This window comes from Fopius arisanus, unplaced genomic scaffold, assembly GCF_000806365.1.
Source record: "Fopius arisanus strain USDA-PBARC FA_bdor unplaced genomic scaffold, ASM80636v1 scaffold00005, whole genome shotgun sequence".
Taxonomy (NCBI): Eukaryota; Metazoa; Arthropoda; class Insecta; order Hymenoptera; family Braconidae; genus Fopius; species Fopius arisanus.
Window position 1 is genome coordinate 583,892 of NW_011887744.1, and position 24,832 is coordinate 608,723.

Genomic DNA, 24,832 nt, shown 5'->3' on the forward strand with positions numbered 1-24,832 from the left:
AATGAGTGAAAGAGCGATAAAAAATTGAAGTACTGAAAAATTGATAGCCCAGGTGTAATCAGCATAGCGAATCGTCGAAGATTCATCGAGTCCGCTCATCAGGTTGAAATCACTCCACCTCCAGTAGATCGGACACTTGGTAGTCTCCCACCCCGAATTTTCCCTCTCATTCGCAATACCCAACAGTCCTCCCAGATCTCCACCCGCCCTCTTCCTCCACCTCGCCAAACCCATCGCACTCCTCCATCCTCTCATTCCATCCTCATCTCTTTTCCCCCCTTTTACTGCGCGAGAGAAATCCCCCCCCTCGATTTCTTCCCCACCCCGTTAACAATACCGTAACTGTGCGCCGCCTCGCTCGCACCGCTCGAATTCTCCCACCTACGTTCACAAATACCCACTATCTCTGTCTTACAGTGCGGACGACGGGGTAGAGAGAGCAAACTGTGGGATTCCCCCCTCGTCGAAAAGAAACGACGATTCGGTTGTGTGTGGATAGTCGCGACCGATCATAGCTGGCGCGTCGATCGGATCAACCAGGGGAGAACAGCCGCACAACAGAGTGCCCGCCACATAGTACCGTGAATTCTTCCGACACACTCTTTTTATCCCCGTTTAATCGTAACTACCCAAGTCGCGGATAAACCAGTGGCTGTACAAAACGCCCGGACAACCGAATGATATTCGACAATTGTCACTGTTATAATACAAGGCGTCGTGGCAATAACAGAGCCCGCCCCTTGTACAACACGCTGGAGTACGACAGCCGGGTTGTTAGAGTGAAGTGACTGTTACCACTAGAGTGAGAAGATTTTTTTTTTTTTTCTCCCCGGAGTGCGACAAGAGGGGGGGGGGGGGGGGGGGGGGGGGAGAAGAGGCACAGGGACACAGCGAGAGAGACCCCTTGTCGACAGTTCTTTTCACGGAGAAGTCAGTTTGGTAGTTTTCATCGTCGAGGGAAAACACACGCCGGTACCCACGCAATCCTCGGTGTATATATATATATATATTTTTTTTTTTCCAACCCGTACTCACTTGTGACAGTGATTGTGATTATTCATGTTATTTTTCATGATTTTGGATTTGCCCATGTGATTTGCCTCATTGGATTTTATGTGAACGCACAGTCTTTTCAGGCTGCTATTTAGTTTTTTTTTAAATTTCTGTTCGGGAAATAGAAGGGAGTCTCGTCGACGACGAGCTAGTGACGTGATTTAGTAGTTCTTTTTCTTTTTTTTTTCAACTTTTTTTTTTGTGAGTTATCAGTGAATGTGATAGCAGGTGGTCACGCACACAATGAGAGCGTAGCAGATCTTGATGATCGCGGCCCTAAGTGGCCGACACATCATGTCACAGTTCTCTTACAGGGGATCGCCAAACTTGCAGGTGAGGATATCATGGCAATTGGTGTGATTAGGTATTTGTGCAACGGGATGCGAGTGGTGAGATATTTTATTGGAGGTTGATATATTTTTTAAATAACGCGCGGCGGGATGCGAGTGGAATATTTGAATGATCGGTCTATCAGGAATTGATTCTGGTGTTCGTCATACGCGTTGATAAAGCACCGCGATTAATGTCACGACACTTTCGGATAATAAAGAACATCACAAGGGACATGCGGTGTCAAATAAATTTAACGATACAGTGGTATAAATTCGGGTATTTAATTAGAGATAGTGCGGGGACTTCTCGAGTGAAAATTATTACACGACAGATCGTACAACGATTGCGTTACGTGTGTTGATGGCCGACGGGAATTAATTAAACAAATGAGTGTTGAGGGGGTGACAATGGGGAGGGAGGTAGAAATAAAAACAATCGTTAAAAAAAAAAAATTAAAAACCATGGAAAAATACAAAGAAAAATGAAAAAAAAATGGTGAATTGAGGGGCAGAGAACGAGCGTTGAATGGGTTTGCTTTGTACGTGGTAAAAATCAAATAGTCAACTCTAGTGGAGTTTGGTTTTGATCGAATAAACGTGTTGGTTGGGGTTCTGCGTGTGTTCCAACCTCGTGTTCATCGCGATAACAAACTCCTCTACCAGTACCTGAGATGTCTGATTCGTTTGGGGCTCAAAACAAATGCGTTGTCGTTGCTCGTGTACCTCGACAGTTTAGATCGAATCCACAACATTTTTAATACTATTTTTCCAACATGTTGATTCGAATGAAAAAATAACCCAAGACAGTCTGTCCACACTACAGCTCCCGTTGGTTGTGCAGCATTGAGAGCCGGTGCTAAACTGATCATCAGGATCCATCAATAAATAAATTCTCTATTTTCAACGTTCACTAATGAAACCGACAAGGTAGTTTGAATATTTGTGCAATCGCGTGACGATAAACTCCCGGTCATTAATTATAGGACTCATTGATTTCGTTATTATCACGATCATATTTGAAGCTCGATAAATAAATGGTGAAATGATTGCAAAAATATTCGCTAGTCCGGACATGTTGGTAGCACTGATGAGGGTACAGAGGCCACGTGTCCTCCATAACCACTACACATGTGCACTATCCTCACATCTTTGCACTTTAGATTTAATGTTAAAACCAATCTGACACTGTACGGATCACTTGTCACATGAAATCGATGTTTTTACGACGTCGTCATCCATCGTCAATGCATTTGTTACAAAATTACTCCGTTTATTATTTACCATTAATGCAGGAACTGGTTGAGGTGATGATGCAAGACATCCGTCGCCTCGGTAACGCATTAAAACGTTGTTCAGCATCCTAGTCGTTTAGTCCACCTCGAGTGTACCTCTTCACAATAATTTTTTTCCTTCTCAATGCGCAGTAGTATTCCCGCAATATTCAACTCTCCGGGAGATTTTTTTTTTCATTCACTTGACGTTTTTTTGGCTTTTCGAAAATTTCAAAGGGCAACCCCAGTGTAAATTTAGGCGCGTCGGTCCACGGACAATATCCAATGTCACTCATCCTAATTGAGATAACTCTGGCTCCCTGGTGAGTTTATTTCGGTAGTGAATTTGTCGGAGTTGCTGGAAAGTCAGCTTTAACAAGTTTATAATATAGAATAATCCACTCCAATATTTCCATTTTAATGAACAACCTCAGTCTTCATGTATTCAATGATAACCAACGATAAGTCTCCTTTGCACATTAGAGTCATGTAAGAATATGTCGGATTAAAATACGTCTGGAAATGCTAATGAATTACTCACATGTACGCAACCGAAACCGGTAGGTGGAATGTCTCGCTTATTCAAATGACTTATTTCTGCTCGACTCTCCCATTATCATCGGCTCCCGATATATCGTGCATTTATTTAAAACCATTGAAAAGGAAAAGGCAAAAGAAAAAAAATAAATAAATAACGGAGCTCCCCTTGCTCCAATCAGTCGAGGATTTTTTTCTCCACTGTGGTACCTCACCCACCCCTCACCAATGTTTATTCACTCATTATAATTAACCAGACGAGTGCCATTGTGCCTCCACCAACAATAATACATGACGTCACCTGAATGACCGTTTCAACACATGGAGGGACTGTCAAGTTTCAATATCCTCGGAAAAATCGACGCTGAGGTGAATGCCATTGAATGTGTCAGTGCGTTGTAAAACGAGAAGCGCACGAAAGAGTCCAGTGCCACGAGAGACTCATTGACGGGGCTGAGGTGGAAGGAAAAAGATAAAAAAAAAAAAATTATGAATGGCATATTATTGCTGTGTTAGCACCCCCTCTTCGCATATACGTTCTCACTGATACGTATCTCATGCACCCAGTTTAACTCTCTAGTTATACGCTGACTCGACAGTCACGTTGGAATTGCACGGGAATCGTTTTCGGTGTACCTCTTTCCCCTTACCCATGACTAGATGTGCAACGCTGACTCAGATCCGCCCTCGTTGCAATCCTCAAACCTCTCACTCGTAATTCTCCTTTTCCAGCTTATTTCGGTTTTTTTCCATTTCCTTTTGTTTCAACAAAAAATTTCATCGCAAACTCTCAATCTGTCAACGCAACGCAAGCCAACAGATTCCCTGGGCAGCTTCCGGTCGTCGTATTTCGTTGTCCCCCCCCGTCAGGTCTCCGTCACCCCCGGGGTTCGTCATTAAGAAACGCGAAATTGTTTCTGCCACTTAAGCTTGAGAGAGGATGCAAGGGGGCGAAAAAAAAAAAATTGAAAAAGATTGAGGAACGGAATTCTTGGGGATTCGCGTCACTGATTTCGCTTCTTAGAATTGAAATTCACTCCTTCTCCCATGATGTACGTTTTTCATTCGTATAAGGCGCCTTGAACAAACGCCGGATGTAAGGACCTGTGTCGCGCTCTCGATAAGTACGTCTATCTTCGTTACAAACTGACTGTCGTTAACGTTTGCTTTGTTGTAATTTCTCTCGGTGTTGTATCATTGGTGTAGGAGTTACGAGGAAACGACGGAGTCGGATGACGGGGCACATAACACACAAGGTGGATATAACAACCGTTGCGTTACCAGTGTATAATATATCGTCGGTTTAGTTCATTCAAACGTTCATTGAGATACGATCGCTATTTTCATTTCTCTTATTATCGCTATATTAACTAACCTACATCAGCGCCTCGATTTTCCAAACGATTGCCGATTTAATGTCTCAGCGAAAAAAAAATAAATAAATAAATAAATAAAAAATACATTCAAAATTCCAAAATGACCATTCAATTAATTATTTATTTACCGCTCCATTACTCACAGTATCAAGAGATAAATCCTAGTTTCCCGTTATTTATTTTCTGGTATGCAATGCGAAACGATTTTGGGGATTTCCTCGGGTGAATAAATATTTAACCATCCTGCCGTGTTTATCACCAAAAGACGGAGGTGAAACGAGTCAAAGGTAAAGGGCAAACTCGGAAAACCCATAAACGATAGAGAAACCAAAAATATCAGACCTATGACAGGGGCGTAAGAGCGGAACGAGAGTGCGCGTGATGCGTGTGGGAACATAAGTAAGTACCGCTCAAAGCCTAAGTACACATGACGGTCCATCAATCTGGTCAGGAGTCAATATTTGTACGGCTGGGCCTCGTTGCAAAGAGGGCATCATCGGCACACATAAAGGAAACGAGAAAAACCGATCAACGAAATATGGGTGAGCGACCCGGTGTCTGAAAAATCCCCACAATACGAATCCTCTGTTTCATCTTTTAAATGTTGCAGGACACGCGTGACAAATGCTCTTACTGTAAACACGGGCGCATCTGTGTGTACAGGATAAAATTCCCCCCTGCCCTCCCTGCCTCCCTGCCCCCCTCCAAAGATATTCAACCTGAAATTATATAAAATCGACGCGAGTACTTGGTCTTTCCGTTAGAGTCACTGGGCATTAAAGGATTTTTTTTTTTTAAATTCTCGATAAAAGAATAAAATGAGGGGAAAAAAAAAGGCATGCGAAGTTGAGAGTGCGAATCACAGTGTAAAACGCACTTATAAACAACACGGAGCAATCGTGGTATCTCTTGTCCCCCCCCCCCCCCCTCCTTTTGGATAAGTATACTGGTCCCGCAAGTTACTCGCAAGATCGTTTTCCCCCCTTTGCCCCCCCCCCCACACTCATCACCCCACAGAACGTCCTCTTTTTCCCAAGAAAGTCACCAACTGGCCGACCTTGCTCGTGTCTTACGATTATTTTCACTTCTGCCTCACGGTTGAAGAGGCTTTATTCGCCACGATAAAAGCTCCCAAGATTGGCCATCAGAGATGAAACCAAGTGATAAGACACGAGCCTATCACTTCCAAAGTACTAGCCGTATAACAAAATGATTTAATTTAATACTAACCGAGTGTTTTTATTTGCTGACGAATGCCAGGACATAATCAACACCGGTATTACCTCTCTCATATATTGGCCAATTCTTGGTGCAGCTGCCTCTACCAGTCGACGACATTCTCCAGCTTCATAAGATGGGTTATGGGTATCCAGTTATCCCCACGGTACATGCATTATACGAGAATCAGCAATTAGCTGTTGTAGCGTGCTGAAACAAATAAGCAAATGCGGTGGACTAAATGCGATTGATATATCTGAGGCACGCAGTACCTCGTTAGAATATTATTATCATTCCTCAGGGTCCAATCTCAATCACTCGAATCTCCTCATCGACACAGATGTATGACTGCTTTTTAATTTCCCAGTTTTCGCATTAAATTATTCCCCTTCATCTGCCCTTATCCTCCCCCCCCCGCTGCCCCCTCATCCTCACCAATTCCAAATGATACTCACACAAGTTTACACCTGAAGTGGTGGGTACCACCCGTTGCATTTGTGTTGAGAAGTCTCGGAGAAATAACGATCACGGCGCACGTTCAATCGGCGGCTACCATCTGTACCTGGTATCTTGTAGACGGCAGCGTGAACTGTCCGCTTTTTCTCTCGCCTCTCCCCAGCTTCTTCAATACTATATATATACATTCGTTGGATCTTTTGCCATACGGGAGAAGAGGTGAGAGACGAACAACATTGGCAAAGGGGGAATACAAGACCAAGAAGTGAGAGATGTTGTTCTCTGTGGAGGAACCAAGTGGATGAGGAGGGATGAGGGGGAGGGGTGGTGGAACAGAGTGCCGTGGCCGTTTAAAAACCTAACGACGACGAGAGCCACGATGGGATCGCGAGGTGTAACTCAGAGGGCCCCGACCAGGGCTGCCTGTCCTCCTCTTGTTGGGGGCCCCCGTTGAATTATGGCCTACGGGTCATTCCCAACACGCTTCGTCGTTTAACCCTCGATGAAAGCTATTCACGCAGAAATCGTCGAAAAAACTCAACCCGAATCCCTCACTGACCGAAATTATTTTCCTATATTTTTTTGAATATTTATTTATTTTTTTTTTTTCGGACCAACCGTGGGACTTTGCTTCGGCGATTGAATTGATATTTTTCCCAAATTTTCTCCGGGAAAATGGCGAAATCGTCAGGCACCCCAATCAGCGGGAAAAATCGGTAGAAAATCGGTAGAAAATCGGGAGAAAATCGGATGAAAAGGGGATGATAGGGGGTTGATCGGGTAAAATGGTACAAGAAAAACGAATACCGGTGTTTAGTGAGAATATTTGGTTGTGACAATGTATCGGGTGCCAGAGAATGGACAAATACATTGGGTGTTGGGTTAAACCACGCAACAAGGCGCCAACGATAATCATACAAGCCCCGTGGCCGTTCGTGTGGACGGGTTGTCTTATGGGAGCATGCGCAAGGCTGCATCACGATAGTTAGCAACTATATACCAATCCTAGTACGGTTGAGGTTTTACACGTGTATGAGTGATGGCGACATACATAGACAAGAATAGGCGAAGAATTTAGTGCCACCCCTTTGCCCCCACTCACCCCACCACAGCATCGAATTTAGACGGAAATTTAACTCAACGGGCGTGATACAGCAGTTATGCTAGTGCGCAAGTTTACACGTTTATCTAGGCATTTACCCACGTATTGTGGCATTGAGTATAATATGATAATAGTTGCAGTGTTGGGGTGGCCTGACAGTTGGCCCTTGAAAATTTTTCAGTGAACGACACGCGCATTAACGTGACTCGAATTGCGGCGAAAACAGTATTGAAATGGTGAGGTTGACAATGAAACGTGAGGGGATGACAATATGTTTGAATCGTTGGTACGCATATAATACGGTAAACTGAAGGTATTGAGGGATGGGGAGAGGAGGAAAACAAAGCGGCTAGTTTTTCAATGGGGTGAAAAAAAAAGGGGGAGGAAAGGGAATAATGAAAGGGCAGACACCTATGGGCGCGTTTGTTTAGGTCCCAAAAAAGGGGAGGGCACTCGAGCCACTAATCTATTTAGCCGTGGTGTTTGATATGGAATTAATGAGGACCCTTTGCATCACTTTTATTTACCTGGGAAGATAGAGGAGGTTGGATGATAGTATTCCGTCAGCGGTTGAATGTCTTTCAATATCGAAGTAGTAGCCAGCTGGCCTTTTTGGCGTTTCACCGATGAGATTCCAATCTCGATATCTCGCTCCCACCTCCACCACATCCTTTATCTCCATGGAATAATCTCCAGAGTCGATTCATTCTTTTGTTTAGGAGTCTTTAATTGCTGAAATGCATCTGATGGGTGATTTAAAATTCAAATATAGCATCAATTACAATTGAATTTTTCACCGTATTATTTAAACTTGTTGTTTCAGTGTCCTGTGACAGTAAGCGCCGCTCTCGTTTCATCCTCACCGTCACCAACTGTGCCAATACTGAGCATAGCAGCGGTGGCAGCAGCAAGTGGTAATCATTCCTTGACAACGCCAATACCAAGTACAAGAATGGCTGTAACTAGTGCAGTTGTTAGGCCACCGGGAAGTCCAACGAGCTCGGTGAGTCCATCCCAGCCACATCCACCACCATCCAGTGCAAGCGGTGGGCCAGCACCCGGGACAAGATGCTGTGATACTGGTAGACCACTGTTCAATGATCCAATAACTGGTCAAACAGTGTGCTCGTGTCAGTATGAGCAGACATTGCTCGGCAGTTATCAGCGTCTCGGTGGTATTGCACCTGCTGCATTATCAATGTACAGTGCACCTTATGCAGCGGCGGCAGCAGCAGCCGAGGGAATGGCATATCTTCCAACATTTGGCGCTGAACAGTCGCCTTTTTATACGCCCACGGTGAGTACTTTCATGCAACCAAATAACTTTCATTTTTTTTTTTTCATTAATCCAACACTCGGAAATTGCCAATTTGTGTCACTAAAAAGTGTCATTGAAATTAAAAGACATGGTGAAATCTCGAGCGGTGTCACATCGCTGTAATTCAATTCAGCATTAAAACATTGATGATACTTTTACTGCTTAATTTTCCATACCGCTCTCTTTTCACGTTGTTTATTTTTATGATGTCACAAGTCACGTAATTTTTGCACATCTCCAGTAAGTACCCGGTTTTACAGGGTTCTCATGAGGGTTACACCGGGAAAAACAGATGTGCAATAGTGCTTCGATAATCGATAGACGTTGAGACACTCACTCACATCGTCTATTGTACACGTGACACATTGCAATTTAACCCTGTTATTCAATAATACATGTCATCGAATTTTGTAACAAGAGATAATTCACAGGATTTTAATTAGCGGACTTGTTCTTCTTTTTTTTTTCTCTTTGCGTTCCATTTCGGTGGAGTTCATTTGAAATTCATTCGAATCAACCACATGCACGACGATGGGGACTTGTTTATACTAATCGATTAAAGATTCAGGCCTAATGACTTTTGAAAGACAATGGAGACCGGTCATTCCCTGGTTCAGAGGTTTTCAGCGTAACTCAACAGAAGGCATTATACATAACACTGGTTAATTATCGCTTACCGAATTACCGAGGCTCATGTCGTTCGGTTTTCCTGTCTCTTCTCCCGGATTTTTATCAATCAGAATAGGTCACACACGGGTCTCGGTCATTTATCCCCTCGTCTGCAAATATTTCATGTGGAAATTTCAACGATTGTTCATTTCCGCGTTAAATATCTCGATAAAACGTTGAAGGGATAATGCACTCTGATGACGTGTCGATGATCGATCAGTCTGGGTTACTAAACTTTCAGTCCAGGTGGTGCTTTTCACGGGGATAAATAGCAACGTGTAAACACTTATTTACTCTAGATCCTCACGACAATCCGACATGCTTCATACATTTAACCAGCTCGCAAGACGGCAATCCTTTCAGGGGTGAAATAAGAAAACAAAGAGGCATTCAGGGGGGAAGCTGAAGAGAATTTGTCCCTCATCGCTCATCGGGTTGAAGACCACATAGGGTAACACGACGTTCCCACGAGATAAATTTATCCATCGATAGGGCGGTTGACAGAGTTATGACGGAAGAGTGACGAAAATCATCTTCTAATGTATTTTTTTTTTGGGATTTTAGGGCGCGGGTCTCGATCTGAAGGAGAACCTCGGTGCCGGTGCAGCATGGCCATATCCCTCTGTTTATCATGCCTACGACCCAGCCTTCGCCAGTTATCCCTTCAATGGGTGAGTACCCGATTCAATTACATGATTTATCTCGTTATCGTTTGTATATTAATGGTGTAGACTAATCAAAGCAACAAAGTTGTCGTCTGTCATACGACACGGCAACCATAAGAGCTACGAGTCTTTGATTCCAACTTGTCACTTCCTAGAAGTCTTACAACGAATCGACAAACGACTACCACTCGGAATCTTATCGAAAATGTCTTCCCGCGTATCTGCCGCGTCAGGGGGCAAAGGTCTAAATCATCCGTCGTTTTATTCTCCTTTCTCTTGTACTCGTGGTTATCAATACTTTTGATCCACTGCGAAAACCCAAAAGTCCACACGATTTTAAAGTGAAAAACAATATGAATTTCGAAGGAAAAATCAGGCGATGATCAACAATTTCATCATCAATCAGAAATAATGAATTCTAGGCACAAGTGACTTCACTTTCTATAAAATCTAGTAATTTATTGGTGATCTCTTTGAAATTGTGGATTCGTTGGTTGGAGGGAAAAAGGATAATTACTCCTTGAAACAAAGATTCAACTCTTTCTGTGCTCGACGTTATTCGATATTCGATGAATACTATTGGTCCGCGGAATGAGGGATATCGCGCGATAAGAATTGACGAGTAACACATAAACATTGTAATAAATTAGTCGTCACTTGACCCGGGAATGTCACGATGCTGACATTTTTTTTCGATCTATCCAGCGCTGTCTCTCGCAATAATTATATCTGAATGCGTGTTATGAGGAGGATAAAGTACTTGAGAGAGGTCGTGATTGTGATAAATCAATTTGGTGGTGAGATGACGGATGTTGTGATAGACGGAATTTGCGCTGCGTTAATTAGGTAATGATTTTGAAAGAGTTTTTGGAGCTCGAGAGGGATGATTTTTTTGGGGGTTTGACGTGATATCGAGGGTGGGACTGGGGTGGTATTGAAAGGATTGGGAAGACAGTCGACTAGACCGAGTGGATGCTAAGCAAGCTGTAGTACCCGATCGTTTCCTTGCATACGAAGCAGTCAACACCGGAAGTGCGTCACATTTCTGCTCAGCATTTCTCTCTCTCTCTCTCTCTCATTCTTCAGACTGGTGGTATCCAGCCTGGTGGATTTTCCATCAAGGTGTTGTCGCTACAAGTCCACTTGATGATGTTCAACCCACGCGCGCATTACCTTACTCGGGGGGCTAGCATGTGCCAATATTACTTATACTGGGAACGTGACTACCAACTACTTCGGAACAATACGTGATCCAACGGACGACCATCGGGGACCCGGAAATATTTTATTCCCTCGATTTTTTTTTCTCCGCTGTTAACAATTTTTCGGTTCGAATTCTCGTTCCACACGCATCGGAATAAAAAAAAAAATACAATCGGTAGTAATTTAATTATTCTTGATAAGGAAAATATTCATATGGATGTTAATTATATTTTTTTTTCCTTCTCTCAATTGTAATTCGATGTGGAAATTAATTATTTCCTCAACAGCATCGCCGTCGATGGATATATTTTGGTGGAGCTACTGAACTGTTTGTAATTCTTATAAAATTACGCAAACAAGAATACTAAATTTTATGGACGATAAATGGTTCACGTACGAATTAACTAAATTTATTTTCCTGATAACGATGGAACTCGTTGAGAGCTCGAAAAATTAAACTTCATGAATGTTTATCGCTCATCACGTGTAACCGAGTAAAATAATCATTGCTAATCAGTGATATCATTGTTATGCACTCATTTCATGGGAACTCAAATAAGTTACTGACTCGTAAAAATAAATTTACAAGAGTAAAGAGCTGAAAAAACGGATGGAAAAAAAAAATTGGGGGAAAAATGTTGCCCATTGTTCTGCACTAAAGTAAATTTTGCAAATTGAGAACACGGCGTTAACGATTACGTGCACTGGTTCCAAGCTAAAATTATCATAATGTATTCCCTCATGTTTCAGACTTTTCTCTTTTTCATCCAACTTCTCTTTTTTTCGTTAAAAAATACCTTTCACTGGGGATAAAAGAAAAAGAGCCAGAAAAAATGTCTGTCAATTAAATTGATTCGCGCTCGGCAAATTTATTTCTGAGAAGAATTCAATTAAAAATTCTATTCACTACACGACTTTATTTAATTGTAATAAAATTACTATAGACGGTCGAGAGTCCATATTTTCTCAAATTCAGGCAATTTAATTTTTCCCTATGAAATAATGATTGATTTTCCATTGAAATTCCGGATTTTCGAATTGAAAATTCCGGAAAATTATTGAATCCTTTCCAGATTTTTCACTATAATTGATAATTGATAACGAGACTAACAAAAAAATAAAAAAAAAGTAGCAATGAAGAATCCCACAGTAATATCATCACTTAAAAATCTTGTACTTGAAATTGAAGCGTAATATTCGGCCATCGCATAAAGAATTTCGCGTGCGTCCGAAGTAGTTCCATAAATTGGTGATAATTTCCCCGATACATGTTGAACAAATTTATTGATCAAGTGGACAATAGAATACGGTAAAAAAAAAACAACAAACGAAGCATGGAGAAGTGGAATTGAAAAGAAATGGAAGCAATAATGCAACGTTGGCATGTGTACGGGACGCGAGGTCGTTGGGATCGTGGCGGGTCAACGGCATTGTCTTTCCGCCGGATTGGCCCTGCTTCCGGGGACATATAGGGTAGACAATAAGAAAATACGAGTGGACAAAACTGATCAAGCAAATCGACAAGAGGAAGGGGAGCACGTGCACATTGTTTCGATATGAGGTTACCATGTACTTGTACGCACAACGCGACATCTCAACGCCAGTTGAATATCAATTAAATTCATCGGGGCTAACGAGATGAATGATATTTCGTTGGTGATTTGCCTGGTGCTGTTGAGTTGTATTTCTCATATCCGTGGGGGTCATTAGGCGACTAATGATACGCGTTTGGCAGGCCTGTCATCTGCATCCCAGAGACTGGAGTTGTCTCCGTTGAGCCTAGGGGATACCCTGGGTGTCCAATGCTTTCAACCAAAGCAAAAACCATCACCCACCCATACCGTGACCGGGTCATTAAATGCCCGTACATCATCCGGGAGGCGAGGAACGTCTGCATCCATCCAATCCCTTGACATTCTCACAAATGCCCTCCTGTCCTCGTTAGTTTCACATGTTGAGATCTCAAAATTATTCGAAAAAATCGTATATAAAGATAGAGTCGCCAGTTGATTATCTTTTTTCGGTGTAATTGCTAGTGGATTGACGGGATTTCACTGTTAATTATGTGTTATTTCGTTACTGCCAATGAGATTTATTTAGTCTGGTGGGGTATGGAGACTCGATGAAGAGTGACACCTGGAAGTTTAAGATGTCATCAAATTTTCAGGTTTTCATATCAAATTACACGATTATCACGACAGGAGCTCGACTTCAGAAAATAAAACAGAGTTATTGGTTCTCGTTCCTGGAACTGCAGAATGTCTCGTTGCAATAATTTATTATGTAATAACAGAATTTCGGAGAAATCAATTCGAAATAATTAAAGTGCTTTGCCTGCTGTAGATTTTTACAAAAAAATTGTCACCGGATATGTCTCCAGTACCTCTGCATTAAATTTGATTTGAAATGAAACAAATTAATTCGAGTTAATTTTCCCAAAAATGAAAAGTAAAGGATAAATTCAGAGAAAAATGGTGATTGGGGCCTTGAGAAGATCCCAACTCCAAAATAAAAAAAAATAAACATGAATATCGTTAATAAAAAATGACAGGAACGATAAAAAAGTTCTTTAATTGATTTTCGTTGATAGCGAGTGGAGAAACGGTAGTATATTTATCAGCGTTGATTCGAGAATTATGTAAAGCCAGAATGATGATCCTGCAGCCATTAAACTCGTCTCTAATGACAAGATAGCAAGTGCATAGCAGTGCTCACTGGAGAATCCAAATGTTTATATCCATGTCAAACTGGCCAGCATATCGAGGTTGATTTATGAGGTATCTGTATTAACGCGAGAGGTATCCTATCGTGTTAACCTTGCTCCCAGCATCCCTCCGTCATTCGTCATTAATTTATAATGAGGTGTTGGTGGAATAGCGAGTTTGAGCTTGATTAAATAAATAAAAATATAAAAAATGAAAGGTGAGGTGAGCGAGAGAGAGGAGTACACCTGGAGAAGATCCGGGTTGGCGTGGCTTCACGGTAGATTAAATTACTGGAGTGCATGATGATGAGTGTAAAGATGGCGACATCGGGAGATGGCGACAGAAAAATTCTCTCGCTGATTAATCACCAATATTAGAGGACCTATAAAATTCAACATTTCATTAACCCAGAGCAAATGACCTGGGGATTGCGTGAACATTATTCACAGGGTTATCCACACATGTTTGATCATGGCGGCGTGCAGTTTGATGTAGAAATGGCTACGCACCTTTGCGTGTCTAAATCCCGAGTGGGGATGTGCTTTTTGTCGATGGAGGTGGGTCGATTTGGATGTATCACCCCTCGCATTAAGTTACCCCTCTTACAGCTGGTTAGAGAAATGGGCGGAGTTTCCAAAAAGAATCACACGCACACCTGCCCCGTGTCCAAACATATCTGCATACAAGAAGAAAAAAAAAAAAGCACACCGAGTCCAGAGGCTTTCTCACTCAGCAAATAAGTAAAACAGGAAGTAAATGAATAGAGACGTGGGTCATTCACACGGTACAATACAGAATAACCGTGGAGGGTGGGTTACTCCGGTGTGAAAAGAGGGTGGACAGAAGGGGTTGTGCGGAGGGAGTTGCCTCCAAAGCACAACCCGATTAGCAATCGCCATGGAAACAAGCAGTTGATGCAATCGGTTCGCGCATGAGAGAAAAGGGTTGCGCGACAGTCAAAACCCCTCTATATACACGTATATATAAGCCATGTGGACTCAACTCTCGAATATATCCAGCAGTACGGGAATCCGCGGAGAGGTGAAAACGCGAGAATTTGCCTTTTTCCCGGGTGTATTTGGCCACCGTCGGATATCGTCGTTGCGATGAGGAAAATTCACTGGGCCCTCTTCACATCCAACCCCCTCAGTACCCCCTCAGTAACCCCCCCCCCCCCCCCCTCGCAATCACCCTCTATTCGTCGCGACTAAAAAGCCCAAGCGCCACACGGACTGGGCTGTTATCATGAGAAACAAGCTTCCACTCTGATTTTTTAATCCACCCCCTCGCCATTTTCTCACAGATACTCTCTCTCTCTCTCTCTCTCTCTCTCTCTCTCTCTCTCTCTCTCTCTCTCTCTCACCTATCCCTCATCCAGGGGCTGAATTTTAAAATAACTGCAGAACGCCATTTGCCGCTGGCAAACATACCGGGGGATTAAGCTCCAGTTTGTCTCTTTCTGCCGCTTCTTCTGCTCCAGCACTTTCTCCATTTTCTCCCACCTCCCCTCTCTCCCTGTTCAGTGCCCACCCCCTCAACGGTATTTTCCCGACTGGTGTCTCTTCACTTACTCTCGTTGTCTCGTATCACCCATCACGCCTGTCCGCTCATCTTTCTCGCTTGAAACTCTGGAAACCTTCCGCATATACAATGTATATACGACAGTTTGGAAGAGATAAAGGGAGATATATATTACGATGAAAGCGTCCTCTGATGCCAAATTGAAATGTTTAGCGCATCGTTTCAACTGAATGCCTGACTGCCTGAATGCCTGAATGCCTGAATGCGACATGCATGGGGGGATGGAAGTGAATTCAAGCTATATGGATTTTTTTTCTCTTTCTCGGTACATATCTGCTATACATCCCTCCACCCACGGGTCCACAGTCCCTGGTGTGTCTCTCGGGTCGAGAGGGGGATAAACTGACAGTTTTATTAATTTGCCATCTCTCTTTCACCGTGAAATGTTGCCATATCCGCCAACACCTCTCGCACCCTGTGACAATGTACGTCACAACGGACCCTCACAAAATGCCTCTGTCTCATGTGTCTCTGGCTCAATAATGACAGCATCCTGACAGTGTCGAGGCATCAACTCGCGATAATATCTTGGAATAATAATAATAAATGCGATTTAAAGAGAATTTAAGAAATAGAGGATTGAGAGGATTGGGAGATGGAGACAAAGTCGAGTTGGAAAATTTAATTTCGATCCCGTCGATTCAGCAGTTATACCGAAGTTTAATCTTTGATAAGGGTTAGTCTTTTAGTAATGGGTTCCTCGAGGGTTTTGGTACGGGGCTCTTCTCCTTGGACGTACCCTATCCTCTCTACCGAAAGCCGCACACGAGTGGCTCATCCTCGAGTGGGAGTGAGAGAGGAAAGAGCTTAAACCGTTAGATAGAGATCTGCGTTGGGATGAAAGTACTATCCACCGCTTTACTCGGTCCCTCTGTTCTTCTCTTTGTAGAAGTAACTTGGGGTTTGGGTTAGAGAGGAAAAGCACACAGCAGTTACTCTCTTCGATCCTCGTTGGACTTTTTACGCTATGGGCGTAACGAGGCCACGATTGGATAAGTTTCCCGACGGATTTACTATTCCGTATCACCAGGAAGTGGTTAAAAATTTGAAAAATTCTCTCCCAGCAAATTCATCATTTTCACAAGATACCGATTTGTTACCTTTGTTACCTTTCACTTAAATTCATCACCCTTCTCCTAGAATTGCTTACCAATTAGGAGGGTCTCAAAGTAACGTTATCGTGAGGTTGGAATTAATTTTTGTGTTACAGTTATGGGATGGATTTGAATGGAGCTAGACGAAAGAATGCAACGAGAGAAACGACGAGTACGCTGAAAGCGTGGCTTAACGAGCACAAGAAGAATCCATATCCAACGAAAGGCGAGAAGATAATGCTGGCAATAATAACAAAAATGACACTCACCCAGGTATCAACGTGGTTTGCTAATGCGAGAAGAAGACTCAAGAAGGAGAACAAGATGACATGGGAGCCGAGAAACAGGGTGGAGGACGAGGACAACAACAACGAAGACGATGATAGCGGGCGAAAGAGCGTCGACGAGAAAGATCGACTAGGTAAGGATGAGTATAATCAATGAAAATTAATTTTCATCAGAGATAATATAAAACGTAAATGGTGTTATCATTTGCAGACTCGAAGGACTCGGGAACGGGTTCGAGTGAGGATGGTGAGAGGCCAGCGCATCGTCTGGACCTGTTACACGGTTCAGGTGGTGCATCCGGTGGTTTGCAAGGTAGAACTGAGAGCGAGTGGAGTGAGTCGCGTGCTGACAGCGGTCCAGACAGTCCTGAGTGTCTCTTTGATCAGCGTGAGCCAAGGCATCCACTTCAACTCCAGCATCCAGCTTATTTGGCAGCCCACGGTAGACTGCTTCGTCATCCATCACCTGAGAGCACATCACCCGGTGGTGTTGGCAGTGGTACGAGTCATTTGCCACCATCAACTAGTGCATCATCCACGGGAAGTGGCCCAACGAAACCACGAATCTGGTCGTTAGCTGATATGGCGAGCAAAGACGGTGATCAGGCAAGTACACCAGCTATGGCTCTGGGTTCACCCTATGGGGGTGGTAATGGTGGTGGTAAAATTGTCAGTCCTCTCGCGAGTAGATTACCTCCTCATCATCCACTGCATCCGGCAATGCATTCGGGTGCCCAATTCGTCAGGCCCCATCCGGATTTTTATAGAAATTTCTACAGTACCCCTCACCTTGGATCTGGTGATATGGCACTGCTGGAGAGCTACTCCAGGACACTCGGGGGATTGGGGGGTGTAATGCCACCCACAAGTGTTCCTGGAATTCTTACCACAACATCACCACCGGCATCGTCTGCAACGAGCAATGTCAAACCGTTCTCGATAAATGGTAATGCTAATTCAGCTCCACCTGTTATATTGACTGCCTCATCCGGTGTATCACCTTCATCATCGTCGACAGCGTCGTCTGGCAGATCGGACCAACAGTCACCACATCCAAGTGGTGGCAGTCATCCACCGTCGGAGCTCAAATCTCCTGGTCGTGTGTGATTTCGTGATAGCCGTTAGGTCGTGTCTGTAAATTTAACCTAAAGCATTCTTCAAGAGTGCTCGGGATATTAACAACGGCACACGGCACAAATGTTTTTGTGGCTGACAATAAACAGACTCCAAATATATCTTGTAAATTAGTGTACAGTTTCAAGTTTTAATGAGAAGGAATGCAAGATACTGCCCCCCCCCCCCCCCCCCCACAATTTTATCCCCCTTTCTCTCTTATCACTGGATTCTCGTTTGAGTACGTGAGAAAATGGATTCCTTAACCAAAACTCATTGTAGCCGAAATTATTAAACAAAGGGGAATTCGCGGAGAGAAATTTTTGAGAACAAGTCTAGGATGGCACCTGAAATGGAGCGCAAAGTGATCGGAAAAATTTCAATGCTGGCACTATTTCTTTTCCCCTTTTTCTATAAAAATCTCGTGTAAATGAGGAAAAAATTGACATGCCAGCATTAGAATTCGGTGGCAAAGCGGTGCAGTGAGGTGAGTCAAAATTTCCAATTTCCCAAAGTATTGATTGTCTTAAAATCACCCGATGTAATGAGGAAATATCAAAAGATTTATTTCACCGGAAATTTAATGAGCTAGAAAATACACTTGAATGTTTGCACCTTAAATCGATAGTTTCCCCGATAAATCCTTAATTGAAAAATCCTAAATTGGTCTTATCTCTGCCATTTCGATCCTGAATTTTTCAGTGGCTGTCACTTTTCGCTCATTTTGCAGCGCTGTCTTAGAATTTCAATCGAAAAATTTATCACCGCGTGAATAAACCGCATGCCCTAGCGATGAATTCGATATTATGTATATGAACCTATAAATATACATATAGTGATGATTAATATTATTATTTATGCGTTTGTAAATAGTAGTCAGGGGGCTGGTCCAACGCCCAGCCACAAACGAAAAAAAGGAAAAAAAAAAGCAAGAAAAAGTGTATGTATTGTATGTAGAGTAGAAAAAAAACACAGCATTATTATTATTATATAATCAGAATCGTAATTCGTGCTAATTGATGATGATTTGTGACGAGGACTGACCGACGATTCTTATATTATTGTTATTGCAATGTTTAATAAAAATGAATGAAAAAAAAATGAGTAAAAAATAATCTCACAGGTCGACGCGGTCTCAAGGGTATTGATCGTTGATCCGAGGCTGGCACAAGTGGCGAGAAAACTCATGTAAAACAAAAAGGAAAATTTTATCAACAATTTTATGGCTTCAAAAGCGCATCCATTCAAATTGCAACTCTGTTGCCTGTCTTGTTGCATCGTACTCTTTTTCGATTTTACGTTACAACAGAGTTGATGATGAATAATAAAAAAAAAAAGAAATGGCCGCGTCGCACATATCACGTCGACAGTCAGCACGATCACCATCAAAACCTCTTAGTCATTCGTGTCCAAAATTCCTGAACGCCGGTGTTTTATCGAGAAAAAAAAAACAATTCTCTCCTGATTTTGCCACATTGGTGAGAACTATTGAAAAAAAAATCACTCAACGAAAAAGAGAATCACCTGCGTATTTCGCAATAAATGAATCATTATGAAAGATAAATTATGATGTACTTATTGATCTCCCAGTCCCATCCATAAATTCACATCGAGTCCTCACCGAATACAGCGGTCACGAGGAGAGACGGAGGTAGCGGAGATTCTCCAATGCGATGAGGCAGGGATGAATATGAAATGTCGATTCTTGGAAATGAGTCCCAGTGGCTTCTTCTCCTTTTCATCCACGTGTACTTATAAAAATGCAAAGCAACTTGACTTCTGGGTGGTTGTGGGACAAGCCTGGTTATTAGTAAACATTTAAATCGACAATCGGAGGAGCTGGAGACCGAGGCTGGGGGCCTCTTCCCCTTGTCTCCGGACTCGGTCTATTCTATCGCTACTTCTCTGGGCTTTTCAACGTGACTCCGAGAAGAGCATTTGCTGCTTCTCCCGGTTGCATTGGCCAAGCACAATTCACCAGCAACAGCACAGAGTGAAAACAAGAAATCAAGATTCAGGACCACCCGCCACGACCTTGGAACTGCGGAGACGCTCAGCCCAAGGAGGTCCCTCCCGTCTTCATGAATCAACCTCCATTCTCAATCGGTATAAACCTTCAAGGGTGGAGCCACACTGATAGAAACCTCTCCTTACGTCGACCTAACGTATTCAGCTGAACCCTTCATCTCCATCATTTTCCCAAACCCTCGATCATTTTCCCATGCCCTCGACAAATCATATTTCATTTTTCTTTGTATTCACTCCGTGATTGGGTAATAATTATTAAAGATGGAAGCCTTCTAATCCACTTCAAAGATATCAGGAAAAATATCAGGAAAAATCCATTTGCTCTTCCTGTTTATTTCCCAGACTCTCCCCAGAATACCGGATGAGAGTGGACTAGTCGGAAGTGTATACGAGGACAACTGAATTATTCTCTCTCTCTTCCCTACCTTCTTTCATAAATTCCTTAGCCTTTCAATTCACGTACGGTGGAGTCGTCCACGTAAAAAGTCCCGAGCCTCGATATTTCTCGATGGTTTTCAATCCCAGATTCATTCGCATTGGCTTCAATCAGTTGCACCGCGGACAACCGACGTTGAACGCATGATTGTCTCGTCCTTCGAAATGTTTCCATCAAATTATATGAAACCCCGAAAGTAACAGAACGATTCAATTCGATGAAGATCTCTCCGCGAGAGGCAAAGAAACTCAAATGTACAGAATGCTTTATTATGGCCACCCCATTGGTCTTCCACTCGTCAATTTTCAACGTTAACAGGATTATTTTATGGTAACGCATTTGGTTTATGGCTCAATGGAATATTTAACAGGGTGAATCGTAAAATCATACTTCAGCTGTGATAAAGTTAAAAAGTGTAGATCCTTGGTAAAGAATGACGTGGGTGGGTGGAGATGAAAATACCTGTGCAAGAAATGAGAGGGAGAAGAGGTGGTGAATAAAGGCTTAGAGGAAAGTTGGCCTCGTAAATACAAGAGGGGTTGGTCGGGGTGGGGTCTTCTCGATACCTCAGTGTATAACTTCCCACCGAGAGGACTCACCCTGAGTTTTAACGTCGCCAACTAATTAACGGGTATCCAAGCGCCACCGAGAAAAGCTCTTATCCACTGTTAGACGCGAGCTGGCTAATTCAATTTTAATGCCAAACTTTGTGATTTTCCTGGCTCTTTTTATTCTCACCCCTGGCTGTCCCCAGCTTTTCCAATGTATCAGAAGTTACAAAATCACCAATGGCCATCTACCACTGAATAGCCATGAAAATTACTCTCGCCTGGATATTTTCAGTTTTACGATCGTTAATAATTTCTTAATGCTCCAAGAAATTTTTACGATTTTATGGCTTGATTATTTATGTCCACAGTTGTGAGGCGACACGGGGGTATAAAAAGGCTTGACTATATTTTCACTCTGGTGTTTTTTTTTTCCCCTCGCTCATCACCCTCATACATTTGCACTGGACATTACTGGACACTGTGAATAGAAGTGTTGACGAGGTAGAGGTGAGGTGACACTGCAAGAGACTTCTCTTGTGTCCCAGAGGTTGAATAATTAATGTAACGTCGAGGACAACTTGCTGGACCAGAGTGAGAGGAGATGGTCTGATGGAGGCGGAGGGAGGAGGAATGAAGGAGTGAAGGAGTAAAGGAGTGAAGGAGTGAAGGAATAAAGGAATGAAGGAATGAAGGAATGAAGGAATGAAGGAATGAAGGAATGAAGGAACGAGGTTACACACATAAAAGCGTTGGAAACTAGTGTCGGGTGAGAAAAGTGTATGGGTTTCACGTTGGGGGGTGTGAATAATATGAAAAATTAACGAGTCCGCTTTTTGACGCAGCGTCAAACTTTCTTTGTATGACTAAGTGATAGATTGTCGTCGCCCCGGCATGGGTTGTATACAGTTTGTATAATATACAGAGGGAAATTTCAGTTGTAGCGTTATGAGGTGCAGTGTGTGTTTGACAGAGAGATGGAGAGAGGATACCGTCACTGCGCTAATTTACTTCAATTAGGTCTCGCGGAGGTGCTCTCCTTTTATTTTTTTATTCCCATCCCCTGGGAATTTTTTCACCAGTCGTTAGGTACACGCTTTGCAACCCTAAGATATAATTAATGTTCACGATGATAAAAGGAATGCGGCGTCGTGTGTTCGCTCGTGGAATGATATAAAATATATCGTCTCTTGGCCTTCCGATTTGTGGTCTCGGGGTATTGCGAGATGTTTGATGCAGCCGACTGCACTCCGCCGTAGGTCTCCATTCGAATATAACTCCAGGGACTATCTATTGTTCCTGAATAAACCATCGCGTGCAGCTCTTCACCCCCTTCTCAGCCGTCATCGGGATATTGTATGAGGATTTTGTCCTGACCCTCCAGTCTCTCTCGCTAACTTTCGTCTTGTTTTTAACAATTTTTTGCCCCTCTTACCGCATCATTTTTTTTTTTTAATTTATTTGTCCTTTAAATGACTGAGTAAACGGAGGAAACCTCGACGTGGTGCATAGAGAGTGCACAATATTTCATTCGTCGGTCTCACGAAATCTAATGTCCTACCGTCGGCGACGTACATCAAAGGGAAGCACTGGCGGATGTCCGGTGGATACATGGAGCCTCGGGCTGGAGGTAACATTCAAATGGGAATGACTATTGAGAGTCTCAAAGGTGGGTTTGAGGATGCAGGAGTGAAAGACGAGCTCGTATAACTCATGAAATTTTGCGTCCAGTCAAGTATGTCTTGTTGGCTGGCAAGTACGACATAAGTCACGTACTAAATTAGTGGTGGCCCGGTGCATTATTCACAGTTGGGTTAATTGGCGAGCGTTTTCACGCCAGACGCGTCTGTCAAAGCCGCCTCCTGGGGGACCGAGGTTAACAAGGTGAGAGGGCGAGGGGAGATGTTCGGAGAAATACTCACTGGATAACTCGAGTCACTCACGAGTCGCGTGATGATTATATATTCGAGTTGTTCGACTAGTGAGTCAATAGGAAAAACCTATTCACTGGAAAATTTCACTTGAAATTTTTAACAATCAGAAATTCACGTGAAGAATTATTTGAGCACTCGTGGAATTATTTTCAGGTCACCTGATAAATTATTATTATACAATTTATTATATATAATTATTATGGGTTTTAGTTATTTCAAATTATGGTATGGATTCAAATATTCTTCAAATAAACTCGACGATTGCAATTGCAGTGCAATAAAATTCACCTTTGGTTTGATCTCGCATTTGGCTTACCACGAAATCACCCAACAAACGTCAAAATTTCCTCCGGAACAGAACAAAAGAGCAGAGTCGACACGCGCAGCTACTAATTATATCGGTTTTTGCGTGTACATATGTGTGCGTTTCCCTTCCGAGAAACAAACGTGCCTCCTCTTTATACCAAACCGTATTTCTTTGATTTATCGAGGAGTTGCCGAGACGAATGGTCCGATCCCGTCCACAAGTAAAAGGGGGTATCAAAGCTGCACTCCCCCAGTCCAACGACAAACGAAAAACTGTATTTAATTAAATGTTTGTCGATTCGATGAGGCCCGGAGATGGATTATATACACGGGGTGGTTAGACTAGTCGTCGGACTCCGGGCAAAAAGTCCATCGACGAGACTCCGATGGCATGTTTCTTGGCGTAGTACGGGACATTTTGCAAGAGCCAGGGTAAGGATGACGAATCAATCGGTCGGCTCTCTTCAGACCTCTTCAGGGGCCCCTCACAAGACCCAATTCAACGCTCAATTCCTCCCATTATTCCCTCAATACCCAAATCATCCTAAATCCACATGTTTTCACGGCTAAAAATCTCGGTAATTTCGCGGTTGAATGGGGAAAAATGGAACAATTGTGTGGAATATTATTCCGGAAATGAGGAAAGGGCAGATGTTGACGTGCCGATGTGAGATCAGCTTTATGGAGGACCAACTAGGGATTTTAAGAGGCTATAGAATCGGAAGAGAGATCAGACGGTGAAGGACGCCTGAGAATGTAACATACCTGATGGCGCGTCATCTCTCTGGTCACATCTCAATCAGTGGGATCTCTCGTCCCAAATGTAGACGAGGATAACCAACTGCATCCACAGCAAGAAGTCTCCAGTTTAACGTGCCGAATATTAATTATCACAGCGGGTTCCAACTCCATCCACTGACTGTCTCAGGGGTGAAAAAACAACGCCAGCTCACCAACTGATGGACACTCAAACGAATTCAAACGTTACGATAAACGATTCTCACATCATTTAGAATTTATAAAGATAATATTGATCGTGCCAAATCAGTTTTGCATTCTATATATCATCGAATTATTCTGTCTCCCTCTAATTACTCTGCACCACGCACTTCCGTCGGTATTCTAGTCCTTTGAAAAATATGAAAAGATGAAAGAACGAATTTAGGGGAGATAATTCGATTGAGTTATAATTAAAATGTGAAGACAGATATTTTTTAAATCTCAATCACTTGCGAAATTTTGAATTTGCGGAGCAAGAAGGATAATATTATTCAAGTAAAATGGGTTCAGCATCGGAGGTGTTATGGAATGGGGCTGTCCGGGGTGAAACTCTCCCAGTCGTATATTCATACCTCGAAAAGTGACAGTGCGAGATGTATAAATAAAATGACGTTTATTACACGAGAGTCATGAGCGTCACAACAGCTAGTGAGGAATAGACGGTTTGGGGCGAGAAGCGTCAAAGTGGATTTATGATATTTTCCCACCGGGTCCTGGATCCTATCCCCAGTCTCGCATCACCGGTTCTTTGATGTCTGCCACTGTGTCGTTATAACGCACATGATGCATCGCCTCTTTTCCAAGAGTGCAGCTCCAGGGA

The 24,832-nt window shown here is 42.9% G+C and overlaps 1 protein-coding gene across 2 annotated transcripts; it reads left to right on the forward strand.

Moving 5' to 3' along the window:
- The first annotated feature begins 870 nt into the window (after nucleotides 1-870).
- mirr (mirror) lies at nucleotides 871-18,154 on the forward strand. 2 transcript variants are annotated; one of them, XM_011315681.1, is made up of 5 exons: nucleotides 871-1,386; nucleotides 8,169-8,642; nucleotides 9,897-10,003; nucleotides 16,697-17,001; nucleotides 17,079-18,154. In XM_011315681.1, exons 1-5 carry the CDS (start codon nucleotides 1,318-1,320, stop codon nucleotides 17,972-17,974), a joined length of 1,851 nt encoding a protein of 616 aa, XP_011313983.1. In that variant the 5' UTR covers nucleotides 871-1,317; the 3' UTR covers nucleotides 17,975-18,154. The 2 variants fall into 2 exon arrangements, with proteins under 2 accessions (XP_011313983.1, XP_011313984.1); XM_011315682.1 differs by lacking the exon at nucleotides 871-1,386 and adding an exon at nucleotides 2,900-2,979.
- Nucleotides 18,155-24,832: the final 6,678 nt, after the last annotated feature.